The 24,507-nt window shown below is 34.9% G+C and overlaps 2 protein-coding genes across 4 annotated transcripts in view; both read left to right on the top strand.

Annotated features, from left to right (window-relative positions):
* The first annotated feature begins 404 nt into the window (after nucleotides 1–404).
* On the top strand, nucleotides 405–8,513 carry LOC145567040 (meiosis-specific protein ASY3-like). Of its 2 annotated transcripts, XR_014095498.1 has the most exons (11): nucleotides 405–556; nucleotides 878–2,355; nucleotides 2,468–2,606; nucleotides 3,817–3,960; nucleotides 4,069–4,135; nucleotides 4,221–4,370; nucleotides 4,457–4,515; nucleotides 5,307–5,441; nucleotides 7,092–7,183; nucleotides 7,387–7,652; nucleotides 7,873–8,513. XR_014095498.1 is itself a non-coding variant. In XM_081626265.1 (10 exons), exons 2-10 carry the CDS (start codon nucleotides 916–918, stop codon nucleotides 7,924–7,926), a joined length of 2,280 nt encoding a protein of 759 aa, XP_081482391.1. In that variant the 5' UTR covers nucleotides 405–556; nucleotides 878–915; the 3' UTR covers nucleotides 7,927–8,513. The 2 variants fall into 2 exon arrangements, 1 of the variants encoding a protein (XP_081482391.1); XM_081626265.1 differs by lacking the exon at nucleotides 7,387–7,652.
* Nucleotides 8,514–12,043: 3,530 nt separating this feature from the next.
* Nucleotides 12,044–24,507, top strand: part of LOC145567039 (uncharacterized) — a 36,635-nt gene continuing 24,171 nt past the window's right edge. For both annotated transcript variants that reach the window (XM_081626264.1, XM_081626263.1), the window contains exons 1-6: nucleotides 12,044–12,363; nucleotides 15,142–15,273; nucleotides 19,571–19,642; nucleotides 21,475–21,545; nucleotides 21,652–21,751; nucleotides 21,825–21,923. In XM_081626264.1, the coding sequence (XP_081482390.1) occupies nucleotides 12,214–12,363; nucleotides 15,142–15,273; nucleotides 19,571–19,642; nucleotides 21,475–21,545; nucleotides 21,652–21,751; nucleotides 21,825–21,923 (624 nt within the window). In that variant the 5' untranslated portion in view covers nucleotides 12,044–12,213. The remainder of the gene's footprint in view (nucleotides 12,364–15,141; nucleotides 15,274–19,570; nucleotides 19,643–21,474; nucleotides 21,546–21,651; nucleotides 21,752–21,824; nucleotides 21,924–24,507) is intronic.

Genomic DNA, 24,507 nt, shown 5'->3' with positions numbered 1-24,507 from the left:
AATGGAAGTGTGTGAATAATGCTAACATCAAAACGTGTTAATTAAAAAAGGGAGAAATTATTATATACACCCGGGTGTACGGTACACCAATGATAATTTTATTCTCATTTTGATAATTGTTTTTCATTTAATCCTCAAATTAAGAGCAAAATTTTACTTTGAGTCAGTATGATAAGGAGATACAAACAATTAATCTCTTATAAAAAAAATATGATTATTTAACTCTGTAAAACCAACTAAAAATAGAGGAATACTAACAAAGTTACAGATTAGAAAAAAATACATTTTCTTCAAAAAAAAAAAAAAAAAATAATAAAAAAATAATACAGTAATAACAAAATAATTCAAAATACTCCGTATAGGCGTAAAGTATAGGCGCGTTCTTTTTACAGTTTTACGTCACGACTCTTACCAGTACAGTGTCATTTTTATCTCCTTTGGAGCTTTCACTGCTCACACCTCCTTTCTCTCTACTTAACTGTAGCGCGCGCATCCTCTGAATTTTCCATTGAAGCGGCTTCTGAGCTTTCTATCCTCCATTGAAGCAGCTTCCGAGGTAAGATATTTATATATCTTTTTTAAATTATCGAACATCAATTTTTACAATCTAGGGTTTATCGTTTTCTTAATTGCCAGTATAGTCCTTTTAGGGTTTGTTGCTAGAATTTTGCTACTTGCAATTTTCGTTGATGTTCTTAACCGAGAAGAATTTAATGTGATTTTTGGAGCTTAGTTTGTTGATTGAACCGAGTTTGGTTGCTAATGTGCTTCAGGCTGTTGTTCTTAACCCTTTGTTGTAGAACGTGACTATGAAAATGGGCCTTTCTAACCCCTAGTTTGATAATTGTGCTTAGCTGAAGTGTTTTTCCTTTTTCAGATTTAGGGTTTTGGAGTCAGCAATTTGTTCAAAGTAAGATGAGTTGTTGTCCAAGTTCTGGATTCAATCATCAACCATGTAGCCAGTCTCAGAAGATGTCCATTGGGATAGTCGTTGAGTCTGTTGCCAAACCTCATCGTGGATCGGTGAAAGAGGCTGATGTTTCAATAAGCCAGGGACAGAAGGAAGCATCTGTAGGAGGATATTTGACGGCAAAGCACAATGTGCATAGTGAAATTAGGGCCTCTAGTACTGCGACTATGTGTAAAAATGATGCTCAGGAGGGTTCTGTAGTGGTTACAGCCAGAAATCAGATTGAAAACCAAACATCTAGGCCGGCTACAAGTTTATTACATGGAAAGCAGCCAGCACATATGATGCAATCCTCTGTATTGTTAGAACCTGTTGTTGGCAATAAAACAGAGTCGGAAAAGGCTTCTGGGAAGGCTAGCAAGAGGGCCTCTATGGATGAACCATCCCAGAAATTTTCTTGTGCACCCAAACAGCAAGTGTGCTTACCAGCCAAAGAGGTGCTGCCAGAGCAGCCAATCGAAACCGACAACAGAAACAAAGAAGTTCTGAGGATGAAGCTGCGGAAGATATTAGGAACTGTTCCTTCTGGTAACAAGATATTAGGTGATTCAAGGACTTGTGAGACAAATGATAATGAGATGATGAGAGAGCACATTCTTAAAGGTGATGGCCATTCCAAGTCTCGGGAGAATTCTGATACTATAGAAACGGATTCTGAGTATGCTGTCATGACAACTAAGAGACCGGTGACTCGTTCTCTTGCCAGAAGGAGGGCCCCTGCTAAGATGCGACCGAGGAACTTTAAGCCAAAGTCGTTATCTAGTGATAAAGAGAAGCATCCAAGCAGTGATATCTTCTCTTTCGCTGAAAAATCTGCGCCTTCAAAACCTTTTGCTGTTACTCTGGGTTTCTCAACTGTTGAGAAAAATGATCGTACCAAAAAGAGTTGCGAAATTGAGGCAGGGGACATGCTATCTCCCATAACAGACTTGAGAAATGTCCAGACAGAGATATTTGGGTGTGAAAAGGAACCACCTATTGTGGATTCACTAAATGTTGGTGGAGCTCTATTTTCTAAGCATGGCTGTCTTGATGATAATCTTGAACCGGAGGCAGCAATGAAGGACATTAACTGCAACCAATCTCCAGTAGCCAGAGAGAAAAGTCAGGTGCCTGATGCTGAAAGTCCAGCTACACAGGAAAAGTCACAGTTTTTTGAAAACTTTGGTGGTCAATCTCCAGTGCCCCATGTTGATGATTTGAGTTGCTTATGGTACAAAATGACAAATGCTGTTCTGAATTCTCCTCTGCACACATATCCACTAACTTATGATAAGAAGCAGAATGTTCATGGATCTGCTCAAGCAGAGGCAGGGATTCTTTTCGAAGATAGATGTTTTTTCAAAAGTAGTACAGCCTCAGAGAAGGATAACTTTGAATCTTCTGTGAGGACACGAATTCAACTCTCCTTTTAAAGATATTAGTATTATACTATCTTGCTTTTTATTCATGCATCAAGTAGTTATTATCATAGGCCCTTTTCTGTTGAATCATCAGGATGATGCGGCTAAATCCGAAGACCGAAATTCCAGTATCCGAGAGTCATCTACAGAAGAAAAGGATGTTGGAAATGGGCTGTTTACTCAAATGAGAGGAGAGCTTGATAGTACTGAAGAGGTTTCATCTTCTAAGAAAGGTTGTCCTCTTGCATTCTTTTATTTTGTGCTTTCCCTTGCTTATTCATTCATTAAGTCAACCGAGGATGCAGAAAAATAAGGAGTAACAGTACTAGGCAACCTAAAAGAATTTGTTAATTTGCTCCTTAAAACAATTCCACCATTTTGGAATGTGAGTTTTTCCTCCATGGATAAATCTGAGAAAGGGTTTCATTTAATTGATCATGGAGCATTATGTTGGTCTAAACAGGTGGCATGCTTTGCTTTTGTTATGATTTAGCCCTTTTTAAAATCAAACTTGCTTCTGTTATGATTAGCCGTTCTTATTTTATTTTATCTTATTTAAAATTAATTTGCTATTGTTATAGTTGATGCAGTGTTCTTTTACCTGACTGATCATTTACCGAATACACATTTTATTAAAGATTTACAAGTGACAAATATATCCTTCATTGTACTTATCATATTTGTGTTAGACACATGACAATTTATGGAATTAAGTTGCTTTAGACACATTTGTCACCTACTCGCATATGAGCAAGTTCAATTTTAGATATAAGCCTATTTAGTGAGTCGTTTCTAATAGAAACTTTAAAAGCGTTCACAGAATACTGACGGGGGTATGCAAGGCTATTTGACAATGAATGCCATCATTGTTTTCGTTTAATGTAAGAGAGATTGGGGGGGGGGTGTTAATTAAACTAGCCATTAGGAGACTATTGACTGCAAGTTTCTGGATGAAGAGGGTCTGCAATGGCAGATCTATAGTCACAGACTCACAATGGCATGAGCAATGTTCTAGATCTAGAAAAACTGAATCTATAATGGAACCTAATCTTCTGTTTTCGAAATTTAAGCAAGGTCCACGTTCTTGAGAGAGCCCCAAAGTACAAAGCCTTGTGCAAATAGATCAAGTGATCAGAGTCAGTAATGGGGCAGGAGAGAGAATCTCTTCAACCCTTATTTGTGCGGCTATGCGTCCGGCAATTCTGCTTGTATCTATTTATAAGGCTAAAATCAAGGAGACTGGCATCAATCCTTATTGTAATGATGTGACTAGTGCCTGGAATCGCTAAAATAAGCTGTCTATTCCATGACCCTTTAACTTTAAAGGGCTTTTTGGAAGGGTTAATTTGGATTGAGCTCAACACTTTCACTTAGATCAGAAATTGAATGCCTTAAATTTTTATTTTACTTGTTTATTCATGAAATATGGACTTTCGTGGGCAGTCTATCCAGAAGTAGATGATGCTCCCGCATCTCCAGAGAATGGAAGCAGGGTTGTTCAGAGACCTGTGCTTGGCCGAAGCAAACGACATTGCAGTCGCGATGTTGTCTTTGGTGATTACAGTCGTACCTTGCATACTCCAAAAGGTAAACCTCAGTGTTTTTCATTGTGCTTTTATGAGCTAGGGTCTTTTGCTTCAAAAATGATTGACCTTTTGGACTTGGCTATACATTTAATATCTTTTGAGTTTGCAGAAAGTGGTAATGCTGGTGATGTGTTTACAAAATGTTTGGATGAAAGTCCCGAGGACGGATTGGCAAGGTTATTCAGATATTCTTCTCATCTTCAAACTTGGAATATCACCCTGATTTGCAAGTGATGCTAGTTTTTCTTGGTGGTTTTTCAGAGTGGTTTCTCTATTAGGTTTGGCTTTAGAAAAGGTTAAAACCAAAATGATATCACTGACAAACAAAAAATGCTCTGAAATAATGGTGTCTTCCGCCAAAGAAATACATTCACAGCTGCTGAATGTTGAGTCTCAGATTCAGACAGATTTGTGAGTACTCTTAGTTTGAGAACTTGACCGTCTATTCATTGATATTTTGATTTTCATTTCCTTAGTCTAATTTCTGTTTATGTTAGAGTGAAACTTACAAGCCTCAAGACATCTAAAAGGAAACATTTGGAGACAAGGCTTCAAGGTAATGCGATATGAATTAGTTCGTACTTCATAGAGTCGTCATCTATTGAGACCATATTTGATGAACTGTAAATTAATTTTGTGGTGCTGTTTTTCGATGCTTGACCTTTTCTAGAGGATTAACTTCACAACTGTAAGTGAGCATAACACTATTGTTTTGTAATCATGCAAAATGTTGTGAAGTGGATGGAATTGGAGCTTAGCAATCTCTAACTAGTCAACTAAGTATAGTTTGTAAGACGTGTCTAGAGAAATTCTCCAAATGTATTGATAATCACTTTTGTTAATCTTTTTTTCATTTTAACATGAAGTGCAAGAACACCAGCTTTTGATATATGATTGGACAATGCCAGTCACTGAGAAATTTGAAGAGCTAAGTGCTAAAATACATATTTGTTAGCAAATGTTATAGAAATATTAGTTGGTCAAACTTTCTTAATAGAATGAAATTAAATTTGAAATTTTAGTCTGTCACCCTATCATGTCTAATTAGTCGAAGCATCTGAGTGGTGTACATCATCCCTTCCCTCTTCCACTTGTGCATTGTATAGTAGGTCTCCTTACTTCTTGTTATGATGCCTTTATATTTTACTTTTAGTTCCTTCCTAGTTTTATTAAGATGCCTCCCAAATAGTTAAATTAGGCTCTATGAAAATATGAGGGCAGCTTAATACTGACTGCCCAGACGGCCAGACCATGTTATTGGCAAGTCAATTACTGGATTAATTAAAATTAGTCTATTTTAGCAAGTTTAAGTTTCCTCATATGTCTGACTATTGGTTTGTAATACAGAACAACAGGAACACCTAAAGATTATACATGAAAAGTTCAAGAAAGAGATCTGTCAATACCTTCAAGACTGCCAAGGTACCGTGGAAGGGCTGGAAACACAGCATCTTGAGCTACGAGGGGTAATAGAAAGGCAAAGTATGATAACTCCATCCTAGACTTCTCATTTTGTTTTCATAAAGCTACCTCTAAAAATGAGCTGGCCTTCAGATTATTTGCTTAACTACTTATTTCCTACTTCCCAGTTCCTACTAATTGACACGTTTCTTTTTGGCATTCTTATCAATGAGAAGTCAGATAGAAATATAAAAGATTAAAACACCGTAACCCACCTACCCTCTCCTTCAGTCCTTAGCCCTTCATCATTAGCCAACTGGTCAGTCATCCCCGCCCCCACCGCCGGCTTCACTACCCCCACAGCCACCTTCTCTCTTCCAGTTCTTTACCTTCATAAGGCGGGCTCGAAATTGCACTTGTAAAATTATGGAGATTCAAAGAAATTCAGCTTGAATTTTACAGTTTCAATGATTATTTCTCCTCTTCCTTCCCACAACCAAACAGGCCAACACAAACCATCCCGCAATTAATACCCGAAAAATCTATCTCCTTTCTCCTTCAGAAATTAGAATTCCACCTTCACAATGAATACCTTTTGGTAGATGTGAGGCCCTTCATGTTGGCTCTACTGCTACATTAGACGTTTAGAACATTAAGCTGGTAAAGTCGGTGTCGAAGGGGAGGAGGGAACTTGGAAGTGGTAAGGAAATAAAACACCATGGCAAAGGAGAGAGAAAATTGGTGGTGATGGCAGTGAGGGAGGACTGGAGGAGAGAGAATATGGGCCATGGTGGTGGGCTGGTGGCCGTGAGTGGATGGAGTGGGTTTGTTATGGGATAGAGAGAGAAGAGTGAGGGTAAAAATGACATTTCCAACACAATTTACCCAAAATAGAAATGTATTAACTAAAAAGAACTTTCCCCAAAAGGAATAATTGTCGACTGATATGGAATGCAGGAAGTGTTTGATTGAAGACCACATGGTGTGATACACGATCTCATGTAATTCTGGTTGGGCATGTGTATCAGTTATTTCTAAATACGGATTAATATACATCAGTTCCATTATATGATGTTGACATGCTGCACTAATTATATATATTACAATACTGAAACTTGGAATATATGCTATCACGACATTATATATGTATATTGGTGATGTAGAGATTGGAGTCTTTGATTTTTGTTTTTTATTTTCCATTGAAATATCATGCTGGTGTACTAGCCTACTGGATGACAGCCCTGACAGGACTACTATATTGTAGCGATTAGCGAATCTGTTAAAATGGATTGTTTGTTCACAAGTTGGACATAAGCCAACTCCAATTGCATAATAGCAGTTGTGTATTTCCCATTAGTTTTGCATACAGTGGATGGTCCTGATTGGAGTTTTGAAATTCATAGTTAGGCTTTGATGTGCAATGGTCTTAGGTACTTACCTCCATTTTTTTTAGTTGACACGTATTCCTTTTTAGAATGTTTATTTTTAGTTGACATGTTTCCTTTTTGTGTAAGTTTTGCTTTATCATTCTCTCTCCTCTCCTTAATATGTGTGCCTAAATTGAACGTGTCAACTATATAGAAACGGACGAAGTATCATGAGAACAAATTTTCTTTTGGGATTCCACTGCTCTCTTGTTTTGAATGACACTAGTAAATGCATAAGGATTATCGACACTGTAAATTAGATAATTTTGCTGTTCTCTGATGCTTAAATCCTTATTTTGGTCAGAGGCATTACATAGGAAGCTTCTTTTGCAAACGGAAGCAGCAGTGGAGACCCATCTCATTGATGCTCAAAGACAAATGATGCTTGTCCGTAAGGTAAGTCTACTACTATTGCATATATGATTATTAATGCATTTGAACAAGATATTTGCATCAAAACGTGTTGTATAAACGGTTCTGCTTCTTCTCAAGCCTTATCTTTATTATTCCTTTTGCTTGATTTTTTGATAAAAAGAATTCTATTGAAAATTTGAGAAACCTACACTCATAATTATGTACTTACCACGATTCCCATGTAGACTTGATCATGCGTTGGGCTGGGCTTTTACTGATAAAAGCCCTTTTGGGCCAAGATTTGGGTGGGGCCCAAGTTCGGGCCAAACAACTTGTGCCCAAACCCGCTATTTCTGGCAATGATAGCAGGCTTTTCAGGCAGGGGCATATTGTTAACTGAATACAGAGTATGAATTTCAAGTTGCTCAAAACCCAAATTTGGGCCGACTGGCCCAATCTTGACTTTGGGCCTATATTTCCTGCCCAAACCTGGAAATTTGGGTCGGGCCAGGTATGATTCTAGTCCCATGTCATAGCGTTTGTTGCTTCTGCATCTGTAATAGTTGAAAACTTGAAACTTGTAGTTATAGTAGTCAATGTATCATAGAATGGAGGTTGCTGTCTAGCTGCTGACTAATTCAAGCTCCTACATATTATGTTTTATGCTTTCTGTAGAATGGAATACTCTTTCTTGGCTTCCCTAACATGAATCTGATTGTTAAATATTGCAGATGGGAAAACAGAAGATGCAACAATTGAAAGCCACTATTGATGGATGTTTATAAGATGGAATTTCCTGTTGACCGGTGAACTGAGATGCCTTGTATTAGGTGGCTATATATTATTTTTGATTCTAGGTTCCCATGTATGGCTTGGATTACCCATTTACACAGAGATCGTTTGGTAATTAAGAGGAAGGTCCTAATTCTAAAGCCTAGTGCCTACTTGATCCTGAACTAGGGCCAGATAAGTATTCCTATGCCATCTAATGTCAATAGCTGTTAACTACAAGGTTTTTGGTACAAATTTATAGACAGAACTCCTCATTGAAAAAAAATTACAAAGGAATGGGGTGTATATGGTACCCTGTTCGCTGTTAACCAACTCAACATCCACACTTTTATTTCAGCTTATTTTCTTGTGATGTGGGCACCATACATACTTGTGATTTCTGATTTGTGAAAAGGTTATCTTATTGCTGGTTTAAGTTTGTTGTAAAGGATTGTTCCCAGTTGATAGAGCTCCTCCTTTGTAGGAAAGAGAGTTTTCAGTACCTTATACTATTGTCTTAGCTCTTTTGATTTTGCTAGTAGATGTAATAATGTTGCTTACTCCATGGCCAAGCTGATTTGAATCGGGTGATCCTTTCTTATAACTATTTTTATTGCTTTATTTAGGTACTCTTATTTTTATCTTACTCTTGAAGTGGGGATTTTATAAATGAGTTTTTAATAGGAAAATTTCACATTTGCTACCAGCGAAAGCATCCTGTTTCACATATACTACCGCTTTAATATTTTATTTTATTTCTACCACCCAAATTTCAAAATTTTAGATATCACTACCTTTTGCCTGATGCTGTTACTATTTCCGTTAGTGGAGCCCAACCACCGTCCAACCACCTCACCGCCACCGCTCCATCTTCAACCACCCTCATTGCCACCATCCAACCTCCATTTCCCATCAACGCTGGCGCCCAAAGAAGCCCATGACAATCGCGAACTCCACCAGCAGCCTACCTCTTTCCTAAACCCCACCAAAACCTCACCTTCACACAACCACCAAGAGTGCACCCATTCTTCCACCACCAAGGCTGCGAATAGCCGCAATAAATTTGCCACCAATTCCTCCAATGCCTCCGCCACCTATACCCTAACCTGAATGAAAACAACCCCTTTCCCAGCCCCGTCCTAGCCCCCCTCCCCTCGAAAACCCAATCCAAGCCCCAATCCCAGCCCCCTCCCCTTGAAAACCCGATCCCAGCCCCGATCCTTGAAAACCCGATCTTAACCCCATTCCGATCAGTCTGGGTTTGGTGGTTTCGGTGGGTGGTGGTCTGGGTTCGTGGGTTTCAATGGGTTTGTGGGTGGTGGTGTTCTGGGCATAGGACTTTCGGTGGTGGTGGTTTGGGTTTGGGGGTTAGGGTGGTGTCGTGGTGGTGGTATGGGGCGTCGCCGGGTTAGGGTGGTCTAGGTGTTCGTCGGCGTCAGGGGAACGTTTGGGCGCCGGCAAGGGGAGGGGGGAAAGTGGCTGTTTGGTGGTTTCGGTGGCCGGGGATTTTTGATTTTTAAGTTTTTTTTTTAAAATAAATTAAATTATTATTTAATGAAATATTGGGCCCCATTTAACGGAACCTTAACGAATTCCGTTAAGTGGTAGTGATTTTTAACAAATTTTGATTTAGGTGGTATTAAAATAAAATAAAAAATTAAAGCGGTAGTAAATGTGAAGCAAGGTGTTTTCGCTGGTAGCAAATGTGAAATTTTCCTTTTTAATAATGTTTTTGTTATTGACGTGGTTTTACCTGTGGTTATTCTTAGGTGGGGTCTTACAAGTGAGTTTTTAATAATGTTTTATTTGACGTGGTTTTATTGGTGATTATTCTTAAAGTGGATCTTATAAGTGAGTTTTAATAATGTTTTTATTATTGTTGTGGTTTTAGTGGATTTCCTTGAACCTTGTGTTCCATTTTGGTTATTTCTTCTAGTGTTATTCACCTACTTTCTCTTGTACTTTGTAACCAACATACTATATACCCCATTAATATGTAGTACTCTATTTGTTTAATCCATCGGCACATTTGCCTATGTACAATTTTGAATATTTTTAAAAGCAAATTTGGCCTCAACAACAAGGAATATATGTTAGTTGCACGTGGCACCACGACTTTGACTAGCAGTCAGAGTGTCACCAAATTGAACCGTATTTGCCCTTTATTAGCCTTTAACTAGCCCATTAACCTTTGGTTAACCCTATTTAACCTATGACACACTAATTGAGGGGTTCTTGAAATGTAAATTGCTTTTGCTATCTTTTTTCAATTTCTACTTTAAAAATTGAAACTTTCACGGGCAAAACGTCTCCCAAACTTAAATTAAGCAAAATTTACTCTGCTTATAAAGGTACATAAATCAAGATATTGATGGTAATTTTGATAAAGTTGACTTCAAATATGACTTTTCGAGATTAAAATGAAACCTAAAGCTTAGGGTTTGTTTGGTATTGTTGTGGTTTTCAGTTTTTTGGTTTTTTGTTTTTTAAAAGTATATGATATATGTCACATAATGAAATAAAAATTATTTCAACTTATTAAAATTATGATGATTTTGAAAACCGACAACAGAAAAGTGGAAACACCTTTTTCTTGTTTCCTGTTTTTGGTTTTTAGTTTTAACAAAAAAACAGGAAACTAAAAACCAAAAATGATGCCAAACAATCCCTTAAATGATCAATTATCTCGTATGCTAATTGAGGCACACAAACTGATTAATATTTAGGCATGCAAAATCAAGGCGTTTTAAGTAATTTTCTGACGTTGGCCTCAATTTGGGTCATAAGAGGCCAAAATGACCCAAAAACCTTAATCAAACAATTTTTTTGACATTGAATAGAGATGATTAACGGCCACACAAAGCAAGGCTTTTCTTGGCACGTAAAACACCTTGATTTGCGTGTTATGGGTAAACTATGAGTTAAAAAGAATTATTTAGGGGTCAATGGGTTAATTAAAGACTAATGAAGAGTTAACTTGGTTAGTGAAAAGAAAAAAAAATGTAAAATATTTAAAATTATTCGTTTACGATAGATTATTTGGCAATGAGTTTCATTTATGCACATAAGCAAAAAGTTAGTACTACTTTGGCTTAAGTCAAAAATTGTGTTGCCACAACATCCAAATTATAGGTTATGCTATTGAGACGAAATTTAAATCAAATGCTCAAAGCTTAAATTTTTATGAAACTAGTTGTGTTTCAAAATAAATTAAGTTACTCATTGACTTTTATATTATTCACATTACATGTACTACTTTGACCTTTGTTGGTGCTTTTATACGTTCTCTGTTTTCTTTCAAATACAACACATCTATTTGAAATGTTTTTATAAGTGCTGATTAGAGTAGGTAAACGAGCAACTTTATCAAAATAATTTGAACACCAAGATTAGAGAAGGGTTAGATACTACCAAAGTTATTAATATCGGGATGTTACTTTGAATTGGAAGGGGCTATCAGAATCAAATCGTAGAATCGTACGATTTAACGGACATGCACAAGCAAGACGTTATCTTATAAATAATTTTGTATGCATATTTTAATCTTGTAAGAATTTCGCTAAGCTAGATAAGAGAAATATGTAGAATCGGGTAAAATCATACTAGTAAATCGAATTGTATGACATATATGAATCATAAAATCGTAAGCTTTTAAGATTTTGGGATCCATGTGTGTGATATAAGTGAAATAGAGAGAATTTATTAACTAAATATGAAGTGTATATCGAGCAGTATAAGGGTAACTTTTAGCTAATTTTAGGGTAACTTTTTGCCCTTTTTGGGTAACTTTAAACATAATACAATTTTTTTATATAAATAGACAACAAAAAAAGTTTTATAAAGGTAATTTAATTACATTCAATCACTAATAATTGATTTTTAGTCTTTTAAAATGTGATTCTTTACTAATTAAGCGTGAATAATTTTTAATTGTATTGAGTTACTTTTATGAATATTGGGGTAACTTTTAATCATTTTAAGAGTAACTTTTAATCACTTTTTTTTTCAACGGCAACTTTTAATCACTTTATACTATCTTTATAATGGATGTACAATAATTATTCTTCATATGTTTTTTTTAAAAGTTTGTGAATAAAAAAACCCTGTACTGGTTTATGGAATATACTCTTGCCGTTCCGGTTCTCGAATAAAAGGGATAAAAGGAAGCTACCTCGGGCCTGTCTGCTGTAGGCTTGCAGCTCATCTCTCAATTGCGATAATCTTTAATTTTAGAATTTAGATCAAAAAATCCAGTAGACTAAACAATCTGTAATTCATTCATATGCAACGCCATCTTCGCCATGTCAATACCGAGGGAGCCAGAGCAGGTGATGAAGTTGCGAGGAGGATCCGTGCTTGGGAAGAAGACTATCTTGAAGAGCGACCATTTTCCTGGCTGCCAGAACAAACGTCTTTCTCCTCACATTGAAGGTGCTCCCAATTACCGCCAGGTACTGTCCTCAATTATTATTTTAATTGCACAATTCACCCAGATTAATTAGGTGAAATTGCTTCATTCAGTGTTCAATTTGTGGAAAATAGCATGCAAAATCTGTTATTTTAATTGCTCAAGTAGAGTAGGAACAACGATCTGTTTTAGGAGAAAATCTAAGTTTGTTTTGGGGCAAAATCATTCCAAGTTTATCTTCTTGATAACAATTTTTGTTTTGGGGCAAAATTGTACTATTTTGGGGTAAAAATTAATAAACTGCTGTTTGTCTTAGCAGTTTTACCCCAAAACAGCTACTGATGTTTATAGCAATTTGCCAAATAGCCTATTATGGAAAGTAGATCAATTTCAGGTTTTGAGTTATTTAGTTTCAAGTACGGTTTAATTTCAGCTCCATTTTCTATAATCTTCAATGACCATCTCATGTCAGGTTCTTATAATTTGCATGGTTTTTCATCCAGGTAAGTAATTCAAGAGCAATTTAGGGACTAGGGTTTATATTAGTTGTAGTTTCACCCAATGTTCAAAACTAAGGTTTTCAATTTAAAGATTTAAGTTCTTCAATCAATTAGGGGGTTTAATTTTGGGGTTTAGGTTAATAAGTGAATGCTTTTTTCTTTGCTAATTAATGGGTATATCTTTACTTACCAATAGATTTGGATAAAATTTGCTGAGTTTCAAATGTTTTGATTGTTGAAGAAGAAAGGAGAAATGAAGGAATTTAATAAGAATTGAAGGAGGAGTAAAAAATTTAGGATATAATTGACTTTTTGCATAACAAAAATGAAGGGAAACTAGAAAGTGGGACCCATAGATGGAAGTTGTTTGTGGGTATTATTATCCATTTTTTTCCCTTTTCTTTTTTAGGGTAATGAAAGAATAGAATTAGAAGGTAGTAATTCTAGAAATTACATATTTTATAGGTACTCTCTCCATAGTTTTTTGTTTTACTCACTTTCCATTTTAGGGCTTTTTTTTTTAATTCTACTCACTTTGCTATATTTATGGCATACCCTTGGTACCATCTTACCCCTTTACTCTCACAATAGTTACACCTTTTTATGCTCTCTCTTACTTAACCCAACTTTTTCTTACAAAAACTCACCTTTTTACATCCCTTCTCTTATTTTATCCTACACTCACTCACATTTGTCAACAATTTCTTAAATTGTACTTGTTTATTGGTCGAGCCTAAATCAAGGTATCACATCTACAAGGGAAGACTAAACAATTACCAAATTAAGAAACTCAAATACTATTTACTGAAAATATGAGAAAAGTACTACTAATAAAAACAACAGACAAGAATGAGAGAGAGTTCTAGGTTTTGGGTTTTGTCAAGTACTCTCTATAATGAAATTAAATTGATTGCAGGGTTGAATAAATATAATATAGCAATGATCAAATTGCCATCTCCTTTCCTAAGGTAGAAAACATATATTTATATCAATCTCATGTCTACTCTCGTGATCACAACAATTGAAATAAACTCATTAAGAACAGGAATTCAATAAAGACCACCCCAAGTGTATAACTATTCTTAAAATTGTACTATTTGACGTTTGATGATCCCACAAACTAATATTGACAATTCACTCCCGCTAATAAATCAATACCTTAAACACATACAATCAATTCGTCAGATTAATTATACGAAATAAAACAAGATTATCAATTTGCAATTATATGAATAAAACCCAAACAAATAATTCAATTGATAGATAATAAAAGACTACATCCCTAGCTTGAAACAAAGAAATTTAGCCACGCATCACAATTAAGAAAACACAATCAATAATACTTAACATTGTCAATTGCATAGACTTAAATAGAGAGAGCGGTTGACGAAACTGATGTACACTGTTCTTCGAACCACAATCTGCTCGCCAAAGTTACTGCCGCTTTGTGCTCTGTTTCTCTGTATTCGCCCCATTTATAACACTAGGTAGATATGAGGGTTTTCTCCCTTTCGTGGGGCTGCTCTTGTGCGTGGATGCTCTCACAAAAATAAGGAATTAATGGGGTTTTTTATTTTTCATTGTTTTTTTTCCACTTGAAATTTAGGAGTTAATGGGTTTCAAACTTTTAACCCATTATTACTTCAAGATGTGTGCTGCTCGTAAGAGTATTGTGGGCTTTTGATTGTATTCCTTTTTTTTTTTTTTAATTTTTTTTTTTTTTTTTTTAATTTTTTATCTCACTTGCAACCACCTATAAACAGTATGAAAATGGGGTTTTTTTTTTTAGTCCCGTTTCCAATTTCTTAACATATTAGCATATTAGGGGTATAATTAACTAAAAGTAATCAATTGAAATCTATATAAATACATATTTTATACTCTAAAGTAGCATTAATATGATATAATAAAGTATATAAAAAAAATGAATAAATCATATATCTATAGTAAGTGAGCAAAACATAAAAAAACAGAGGTAGTTTCTGCAACAAATAAAATCCTATGTATATTTTTAAATTAGAGTCCAAGTAAAAATTGAAATTAATCTATGTGTTGAGGGTTGAGTTTTTGTATGTATATGGAAGCATCTCTTGAGGCACTGGATATTCGGTTATAATCTTCCCTTTTCAGTCATATCCATTTCTATATATGTATGTTTAAGGTGTGAATGGGATATGTATTTTTATGCATTTATGTTTTGTATATATATAGAATTTCACACTCTTTTCTGTTTTGTTTTTGTTTTTTTATATTTTTATTTTTAATTTTCATTATAGAATATCACTCTTTTTTTTCCCCTTCTTTGTGGTTACCATCAACAGGCAGATTCTTTACAAGTTCACGGGGTTGCTATTCCTACCATAGATGGAATCCGAAATGTTCTTAAACACATCGGAGCCCAAGCTGACAAAAAGAGAACTCATGTGTTGTGGATAAATCTCCGTGAAGAGCCAGTATGTTAATTTGTATTTTCCCCTTCAATCCATGTTAATGAATTTTAGTCTTGTTGTAGTCTGACATTCAAGTGGTTATGTGGTTATGCCTTATGTGTCTCCTTTGTTTGTGACTCAGAATGTTGTTTTTGGAGTTTCTTGTTATGTTCTCTGGTCCAAGACCACAAAATACATGGCATTATAACACTTCGTGGTTTTTTGCTTTGGCCTAAGTCCGTGAGGAATATTTCAGGCCTAATTATTTTTTGTGATAATTCTCCTTTACTCCCATGGTTTTCAGTGTTGAACTATTATGCTAAAACTGCTTTCGACAACTTCCAATAAGGTAGGAGGCAGTGTTACAAGGTTCGCGGTACGGAGGCCCGAATTGCGACCTGGTTCGTTCGTACCGGAACGCGGTACAAACGCGACTCAGATCTTGAAATTGACGACCCAATTAAGACTGTGGCTATGCTTTTGCGTTTTTAGGGTTAAAGGTTATTGACAGCTCAAAGCTCGAGTGTTGAAGCTTCAAATATGGTGGAGAATAAAGGTTGAAGACAAACATAGGAGAGAGGAGAGAGAAATCAGAATATTGGATACTACTTTTTTTTTTACTAATAAATTAAGTGAAAAGTAGGAGAGACAAGTCAGAAAATTGAATGGCTTAAATTAAATATAGACAATTGGACCCCACGCTCTATTAGTTCCCTCTTTATTTTTATGACACCCACTCTTTTACAGTTTTACTTACCCTTGGTAATTAAAAAATATCAGATACGATTACCCAAGGGCAAGACAATATTTTTAATTTTTCAAAATACAGAGTATATACTTCTTCGTATTTCATTCATATATACTCCATATTTATATATGTAATCGTACCCGTCGTACCGGAATCACCAAAGGGCAGCGTTCCGCGTATTCGTTTTCATACCACGTTTCGAATCGTACCCCGTACCTTGCAACATTGGTAGGAGGTCTGAATGATTATCTTTTTGGATGTAATTGAAAAATAGTTTGTCTTCTAATAGAAAAAGTAATTTATTTGTTCGAGAGACTATTTCCTAGTGGCAGATCCAGATTTTGTGTTAGGTAGGTTCAAGTCTAACTCAAACTAAAATTAAAGTCAAATGAAAAATGATTAGGAATCAATTTAATTAGAGCAACTCAGTTGGGGATGTAATGATATTCTTCTATTTTTTTATGCACCCTTATTTTTTTTGGCACGTTGCATATTAATTGCAACATTTCTATAATTGGTTTACTTTCATGCTCTTTTTGTTTGTGTTCACACACCAAATACCTATTTTCCCCTTACTCACATTAGTCACATATGATATTTATCCTTGTTACCGTAGTTTTACTCCCTCTACATGGGCATTTTTGTTATTTTATTTCTTTCTTAAACTTTATGCTCAACCCAAATGGTGCAATTAAAAGAAAACAGAGGAAGTATGTAGGAACAAGGTCAACTTGTCTTATTTATCCTTGTTACCGTAGTTTTACTCCCTCTCCTTTGTTTGTAGTCACATGGGCATTTTTGTTATTTTATTTCTTTTTTAAACTTTGTGCTCAACTCAAATGGTGCAATTAAAAGAAAACAGAGGAAGTATGTAGGAACAAGGTCAACTTGTCTTCTTATTTGTACACCGTGTTTGTGGCGATGCATTTATGTGTTTCAAATTTGAAAAAAAAGTGGAGAACAGTTGACTATCAGGAGAAATGTAGAGGATTTTTTTTTTTTTTTTTTTTTTTTTTTTAATCCCTTAAAAGGTTTTCAATCTGAAGTGATTGTAAGAGAAGGGCAAAGAAAAGGTGTTTTCTTTTGAGAAATTTGGGGTGGAAAAGCTTGTTCATTCATACTATGAATTTAGGGCTACACTGTTTATATACTTCATATTAAATTTGATAAACTAGAAGATTACCCTTTAGCATTTCTCATACCTTTTTTTTTGTTAAATTTTTTTTGATATAAAGCTTTTGCTCTTGTTGTATCCAAAATAAAAGTAGTAGTCATGTCTTAAGTACAAAAGGCCTCGATTTTTTCAAGAATTTTATTTTGATTTTTTTTTTTCATGGGTTTTAAAGGGAATAACCATAAGGCAGTGTTTCTTGCTGGATGCTTTGGCGGGTGTGCATATGCAGTATTGGTTGGATGTAGGGGGACGGGGGGACCGGGGGAGTAAACGAAATTTGTAATTAAGTGATGTATTCGTTTTGAAATCTAAACATAATGGCTTTTGTGTTTTTTTAGAGAGAGATAACCGTGTTTGTATTACCCTTTTTGTTGTTGGTAGTAAACTATCAGAGATGAATGATAGTTGTGGTTGGCTTTCAGTGGATGGTAGCTTCTCCTCTGGTGTGTTTCGGCGTAATAGGAAGAGGGAAGTGTGGGATTTATTAGTCTTCAGGCACAAGTAATTTTGCATGAAGTTTGTTAACTTTCCTTTTACTCTTTTCTTTTCTTGATATCTCTTAATGGTTTGCTAAGTATTGATGGATTGGATTAAAAGGACACCGACATGGCTTCACGCTTTTGAATCCTACTATAAGGAAGCTAAAACCCTAGAGTGGAAAAACCTCTCCCCTAATGCTATTGTTGGAACCTTGTCAACAAATTGAAGAAGTGATCTGTGCTTGTGTTTAATAAGCATTTATGACTACAGGGAATAATCAAATTTGGTTCATATTAGCCGACCCCACTTATGGGATTAAGGCTTTGATTGATTAATTGTACAATATATTTTTAATTATCAGCAAACAACATGCTATTCCATAACAAATAGTGAATGCTTCCCCTTTAGGTAAAAGATTTGGGGGACTTTAGCCGTAGAATTATTAAGCATGATATGCTCTAAAGGTGAAGGCCGGATTGGCTATACCACCTGACGTGGTGAGCCATGTTCACATCTTGTCTTTCACTATAATATGGCTTTTTAATCTTTGGTGAGGCTTGGGCTAGTCCTTTAATATACAGGGTTAATCATTTGTTTTTTGAGGTTTGCTGGGGGATAGAGGGGGGGGGGGGGGGTGGGGGGAGGAGAAGAAGTTACTATGATGGCTTATTTGGGTAGATTATTGACGAATCTTTAATGATATGCTTTGGGACCCTTTTAATTGACATTGCTGATATATGGAACTTGACCCGAAGGTACCGAGAGAAACCCAAACCCGATTTGAACCGAAACCAAACAACCCGATTTGACCCAAATATCATATTTTGTATTAATTTTAAGTTTTACACTATTTTTAATTGTTTTTAAGCACAACCCGAAATCTATAAGAGATCTGACCCAAACCTGACCTATTGACTGGAATTGCCCCCTAGTTCTAATTTTTAATCAATTAATCTTAATTTAAATTTGGTTGTCTAAATTTCAACTTAGATGTTTTAAATTTTAAATTAGGTGTTCTAAATTATTACCTATTCAGATTGTCTAAATCTTTACTCATATGTTCTAAATTTTGAATCATGTGTCTTAAATTTTCCCTCGCATAATCTAAATTTTTACTCATATGTTTTAAATTTTAGATTTATATGTAAGTACGATGTTCTCACGTAGGGACCTTCTAGGTTAAATCCCGTGCAGTTGTTAAATAATTGTAATGAAAATGAATTTATAAAAATAAGGTATAAAATATAATAAATCAATTCGCCAAGTATTATAATGTATAAATAAAATGTATATTAAAATAATATAAACAAGCAAGATAAAATAATAAGTTGGTTATAAATGGCAGTTTGATATTTTAGGAAGTTTACTTTATATTTTATATAAAGTGAAAGCCATAAGTGAGATATAAACCTTCTTTTTCTATAACAATGAATTTTTGTAAGCAAGTGTTTAGGAGGGAAAATTTTCAATAACACGTTTCCCTACACACACACACACACACACTTTGATTTAATGGGGACAAGTTGTATTTTGTAAAATGGTAAAGCATCTCCAGACGTTATGTTAGTTGTAGGAGGGTAAAATTGAAAATCCCAAGTGAACCTGAACTTCTTTGCTTGTGCTCAGGAGTCTCCAACTTGGGGTTCAAATTCATATTATTATTTTTTTCTTATTGCCTTTTTATGCCAATATATTTTTCCACTTCCTGATTGTGAATCCTAGTAGGAAGTACAGTTTAGTTCAGATATAGTATCATGTATCTGGAAAAGTATCAAGATAATCACATAGCAAAAGTAAAAAGAAAATTCATTTCTGTTAAGCTGTTTTTCTTAAAGTATCATATCTTAAGTTTTATTTTTGTTTTGAATCTTGACTGTTGTTCTTGCTTAGATTTATTTCAGTGCATGTTTTTGTAACAGGTGGTGTATATCAATGGACGTCCCTTTGTTTTGCGTGATGTTGAAAGGCCTTTCTCGAATCTTGAGTATACGGTATGTTTTTATAGAAGTTGCTCCCACTCAGAAAGCAAGGCCTGACAATATAAGAAAGACACTAAGAGAATGTCACTCATATAAAAGTAGGGGGCAACGGACAAAAAAATCTCAAGCCCTCAAGCTATCATGAAGTATTTTATCTAAAAGTTCCTGAAATGTCATGTATCACTCTTGCTTAAAATCAACTCCGACTATACAAAAGTCTAAAAAAAAGGGAACTTGAATCAGTGATGAGGGGAACTGGTTTCTTGCATTTAAAATTCACACAACAAGAACATGCCGTTAAATTTAAAATCTAAATACATATATGTATATTTAGGCAAAGTGGCATAAATTAACACAACAAGAACATGCCGTAATTCTTGTTTTTCTCATATTGAGGTCAACTTGTCAACTGATTCTTATTTCTGCAATGTTTAATTAAGATATTAATTTCACTGTCTATCCTGTGAACGTTTTTTGCATTCCTTGAATAGAGCAAATTTTATTACTAAATCTCTAATAAATACAAAGGTCAGTCAAAGTTGTCATATTTCCTTGTGTTCGTAAATTTCTTTCCCTTTATCTACACATTACGTCTGTGGTCTGCCATGTCAAAGTTTCTTGCTCCATCTTAGGATAAGCCTGTATTATCATGAAATGTGCATTCTTTTTTTTTTCCGCTTCTTCTAAGGAACTTAGAGGATGAAGATAATTGCTCTTATTGCTTAATTATATGGTCCAATGTACTTTTTTGTAGCTGTAATTTTTTTTGATTCATTGACTGAACAAGCTTCTCTTAGATGGAGGAGGAAGATTTTTGTGGATGACTATACGGAATAATCACTTTTGGTTCATGTAGCCGACTCCACTTATGGGATTAAGGCTATGATTGATTAATTGACTATACAAGCTTCTTTTAACATTTTCCATCTCAAGTTCATGAGTCTGTTTCCTTGTTCACCATAATAGTGGTTTTTATTTTTTTATTTTTTTTATTTTTCTCTTGTATATCTGGATTCCGTAAAATGGCTCACGTACTCATTTCAACACGACACTGGCACGAGAGTGGGAATCCAGATCAGATTCGGGACTGTACACTTGCCACTTGGACATGATGTCCTACCTGAAGCACCTATGTGAGTCAAGGGGAAGAGAAAATCTTCTGTACATAGTAGGGATTGTGGTTATGCTACCAGAATCCAGACTGCTTTTAATTTATTTTATTAATAAGAAAATAGGGGAAGGGAGAAGTATATTATTATAAAATGATGGGAATAGAATGAAAAAGGAGAACAATAGACAGTTAAGTAGGTTATTATTTATTTTGATAAACAGAGGATATACCTACGTCAATTTGCCTTGTTTTCATTGAATACTCCAGGTGCTTTCATTTTTTTTAATGCTGTTCCAAGCATGTTCCATTACTCCGTACAAATTTCCCATTTAAATATCAATTTTATGAAAATAAATTTAAATTAGTAATCTTCATGTTTTTTGCAATATTTATTATAGGTTTTTAAAAAAATTAGTATGTTGCTAAATAAAAATATCCATCTCTTCATTCTTGTGCCCTGGACCAAATCCATGTGTCCCAACTTTTTAGAAATTTCCGTATTGGACACTCAAATCCTTACCTGAGTCTGATACTCCTACCCAGTCCAGGTAAGATGTTGTGCAACTATTGCCAACCTTCTAACTTTATGGAAAAAGAAGCACTCTGGTATAGTTGAAATATATTTGTGTGGGCTATATCTCTTGCATTTTTATTTTTATTTTTTTAACTTCTTGGTAAAGGTTTTGTTGATTGATTTGTTTCAGTTTGGATATGACATTCCTAAATTAATTAGGGAATTAACAGGGATAGGGTGGAAGATATGGAATCTCGATTGAAGGAAGACATCTTGCTGGAAGCTGCAAGGTGTCAAAATTTTCTCAATCTCAATTCATTGGCTTTTAAATGTAGTCGCTGAATATTAGTGATCTCATTTGTCTGCTTGAGTCAACTTATGGCTTTTTGGTTGTAGGTACGGAAACAAGATCCTTGTTACTGATGAACTGCCCGATGGACAAATGGTGGACCAGTGGGAGCCAGTGACTTGTGATTTTGTGAAGACTCCACTTGAGGTATGTTTGTAGAAAGTTGGGTCCCTGCACTGATACTCTTGTGCCATATATCTGAATAATTTCCTTGGTCTAGGTATATGAGGAGCTGAAAATTGAAGGTTATCTTGTTAACTATGAGCGAGTTCCTGTTACTGACGAGAAGTCGCCTAAAGAATCAGATTTTGATGTTCTGGTATGTTTGATGTTTACTCACTCCATGATCTTCTTTATGAATGTTTACAGATTTGCTATCTAGGTTTCACTTGTAAGATTGTTCACTTGGCTACACTTACCTTGCCTTAGGCATGAACCCCGGGGCATTAGGGTAATAATTTACAACATTGATGTATATGCTCTCTTGCTTTCAAAATCAAAATTTTATTCTTAATTTTTCATGTGATTGGTGAATAGGTGAGTTAAAGTGATGCATATGTTTATGTTCTCATGCTTTCAAAATCAATATTATATTGATAGGGTTGAATATATAATAAAAAATGCTAAAATTTTTTGATAATCTTAAACCACACCAATGTATTTTTGTTTTCCATATAATCCTTCATTATTGATTTTATTTGTTTAGTACATCAATATATATTTCACCAATTCACCTTGTAGGCTTGTATGCATAGTTTCAACCGCTGGCAAAGAAGTACATTTTGTTTGTATTCAAACGACTTCAATATGGGTGATGCCTTTATTCAGTTTATAATGCTATATTGCTTCCATCTACAATTTCTTTGCCCTCCTTGTGAATAAGGATCTGGGTGACTCATTGTGTGTGAGTGGTTTGGGATGGAAATTGATAAATAGACATAAGATGCAACAAACCTTGAGGTTATCTTCATGGAGACCACACTAAGATTATAACAAGTTGAATTCTCCAACATGAAACTATCTCTCTTATTGGTTGAAGCTCAGAGCATATTATTTAATATCTATACACTAATATCCATGTATGTCCGTCTTCTTTTGTGGCTTGAGTGCTTTCTTTATAAGAAAATATAAATCTCATAATGACTTCTAACTTTCTAAGTAGTCTAGTTTTCCTATACCTTAGCAGGAAAAAAAAAAAAAAGAAGTAATTACCACATTTCTATCATCTTATGAATTTAAGAATGTCAAAGGCTTAAATATGGAATGTGTGGAGTTTTATCCATGTTCATTTATTTTTACTTGATTCATATCAATTTTCTTAGGCATATCCACCCTTTGCTAGCACGAGCACGAGTACTAGGTTCAGGTTGATTAGAAATTGGACACAGGTGTGGGGCATGACATTAATTAAATGTATTCTTGTATATAGAAAACTTCTGCATGAATTATAATGTAGAAAATTTTATACACATATTTTAAGCTTGAATTGTTAACGTTTTCTGAAATGCTTATTTGAAGCCTAGTTGTGAGAACATATGGTGATATGGGGAATATTTTTCTTTTCCTTCTATTTCGACATCATCTTCTATGGATGTGTTGTTGAGCGCAAATTTAAGCGTTAGGTAAGGCATGCAGAAGCGAGAGGGGTTCTGCTGCGCCTAAGGCGTACATCAGTGCGCGCCTCTTTGAAGTGAGGTGCACTATATGAACAGTTAAAAAAATTTGGCCGAAGCGCTTAACCTCTATCGCCTTGCGCCTTAGCGCCTAGGGTTATTTTAAAACATATTCCCACTATTGTAACGGAATGAAACTTAATGACCGAAGTATAGCCCACGTAGGATTGGATATGGTTTGTTCTTTTTTTTTTCTTAAGAGCAAAGGCAAAACCTTTACTTTGAGGTAGCTTATGTAAAATACTCCCTCCGTGATAAAATAAATAGACGATTACAATTATGTGCAACTTTCTAAAAACTTTTTTTTTTTGCAAATTTTTTTAATCAAAATTACATACATACCCTTATTTAACATTTTCAAATACAATTGGAAAACTAAAATTAAGTAAATAACCTAACTTAATCAATTAATAATTCTCATCCAATTTACTTCCCCCAGCTAAGCCAATTTGATTTTATCTTTCTTCATTCTCTAAATTCATCTTCATCTTCCCCATATAATTCTCTCTCCTTTTTCAGATCTTTTTCCCTCTTTAACTTTCATGTAATTGAACCCAGTAGTTCTTTCTCTCTCTTGAACTTTCAATCCCATAATCTCTCTCCTCTTTCATATCTTCTTTTTCTCAATTCGTGGGTATAGGGTTGCGAGGTGGTGTTCGTTGGTTAGGGGTTGCGAGGTGGTGTTCGTGGGTTTCATAAACAATTTCTAGGGTTTTTGATTTGTGGGTTTATGGGTTTGCGGTGGTTAGGGATAAGCATGGATCGGATATCCGAATCTGGACTGAAATTTTTGGATATCAGATATATTGGATGAAAATTTTCGGATCGGATAGTTCGGATATCCAATATCCGACCCTTATACTAATAAATTTGTAAAATACCGAGTTAATGGCAAAATTGATTTTTTTTCCAAGGCAAATTGATACTTGTATACGTTGTTACATCATCATATATGAAATTAAATTACTTATTGGAAGAAAGAAAGTTGTTAGACTTAATAAATTATTACAACTTTTACAAGCTAATTTGAAGAATATAATAACTGTTTAGGAGAAAAAAAAAACCTTTTTTATTCTAGAAAATTAAAACCCAAAACATGCAATTCGACATACTTGTAAAAACTCATGGCAATTTTCACAGCAATATATACCTAATTGAATTAGTCCACTTTAATTTCAATCTAATCAAATCCCAGGAAGGCAAAGCTGCGAACTCGCGAAGGTTGTAAAT

This window comes from Chenopodium album, chromosome 11, assembly GCF_948465745.1.
Source record: "Chenopodium album chromosome 11, dcCheAlbu1.1, whole genome shotgun sequence".
In the NCBI taxonomy this organism is placed as follows: Eukaryota; Viridiplantae; Streptophyta; class Magnoliopsida; order Caryophyllales; family Amaranthaceae; genus Chenopodium; species Chenopodium album.
The sequence above is the reverse complement of the archived record's forward strand: the minus strand, read 5'-3'. Positions and strand labels throughout refer to the sequence as shown.

Bases quoted from the DNA above. Each gene is read 5' to 3' on its own strand.
- LOC145567040 (XM_081626265.1), top strand. From the start codon at position 916: ATGAGTTGTTGTCCAAGTTCTGGATTCAATCATCAACCATGTAGCCAG. The intron at 3,961-4,068 runs GTAAACCTCAGT...TTGAGTTTGCAG, and splicing joins TACCTTGCATACTCCAAAAG to AAAGTGGTAATGCTGGTGAT. The intron at 4,516-5,306 runs GTAATGCGATAT...TTTGTAATACAG, and splicing joins TTTGGAGACAAGGCTTCAAG to AACAACAGGAACACCTAAAG.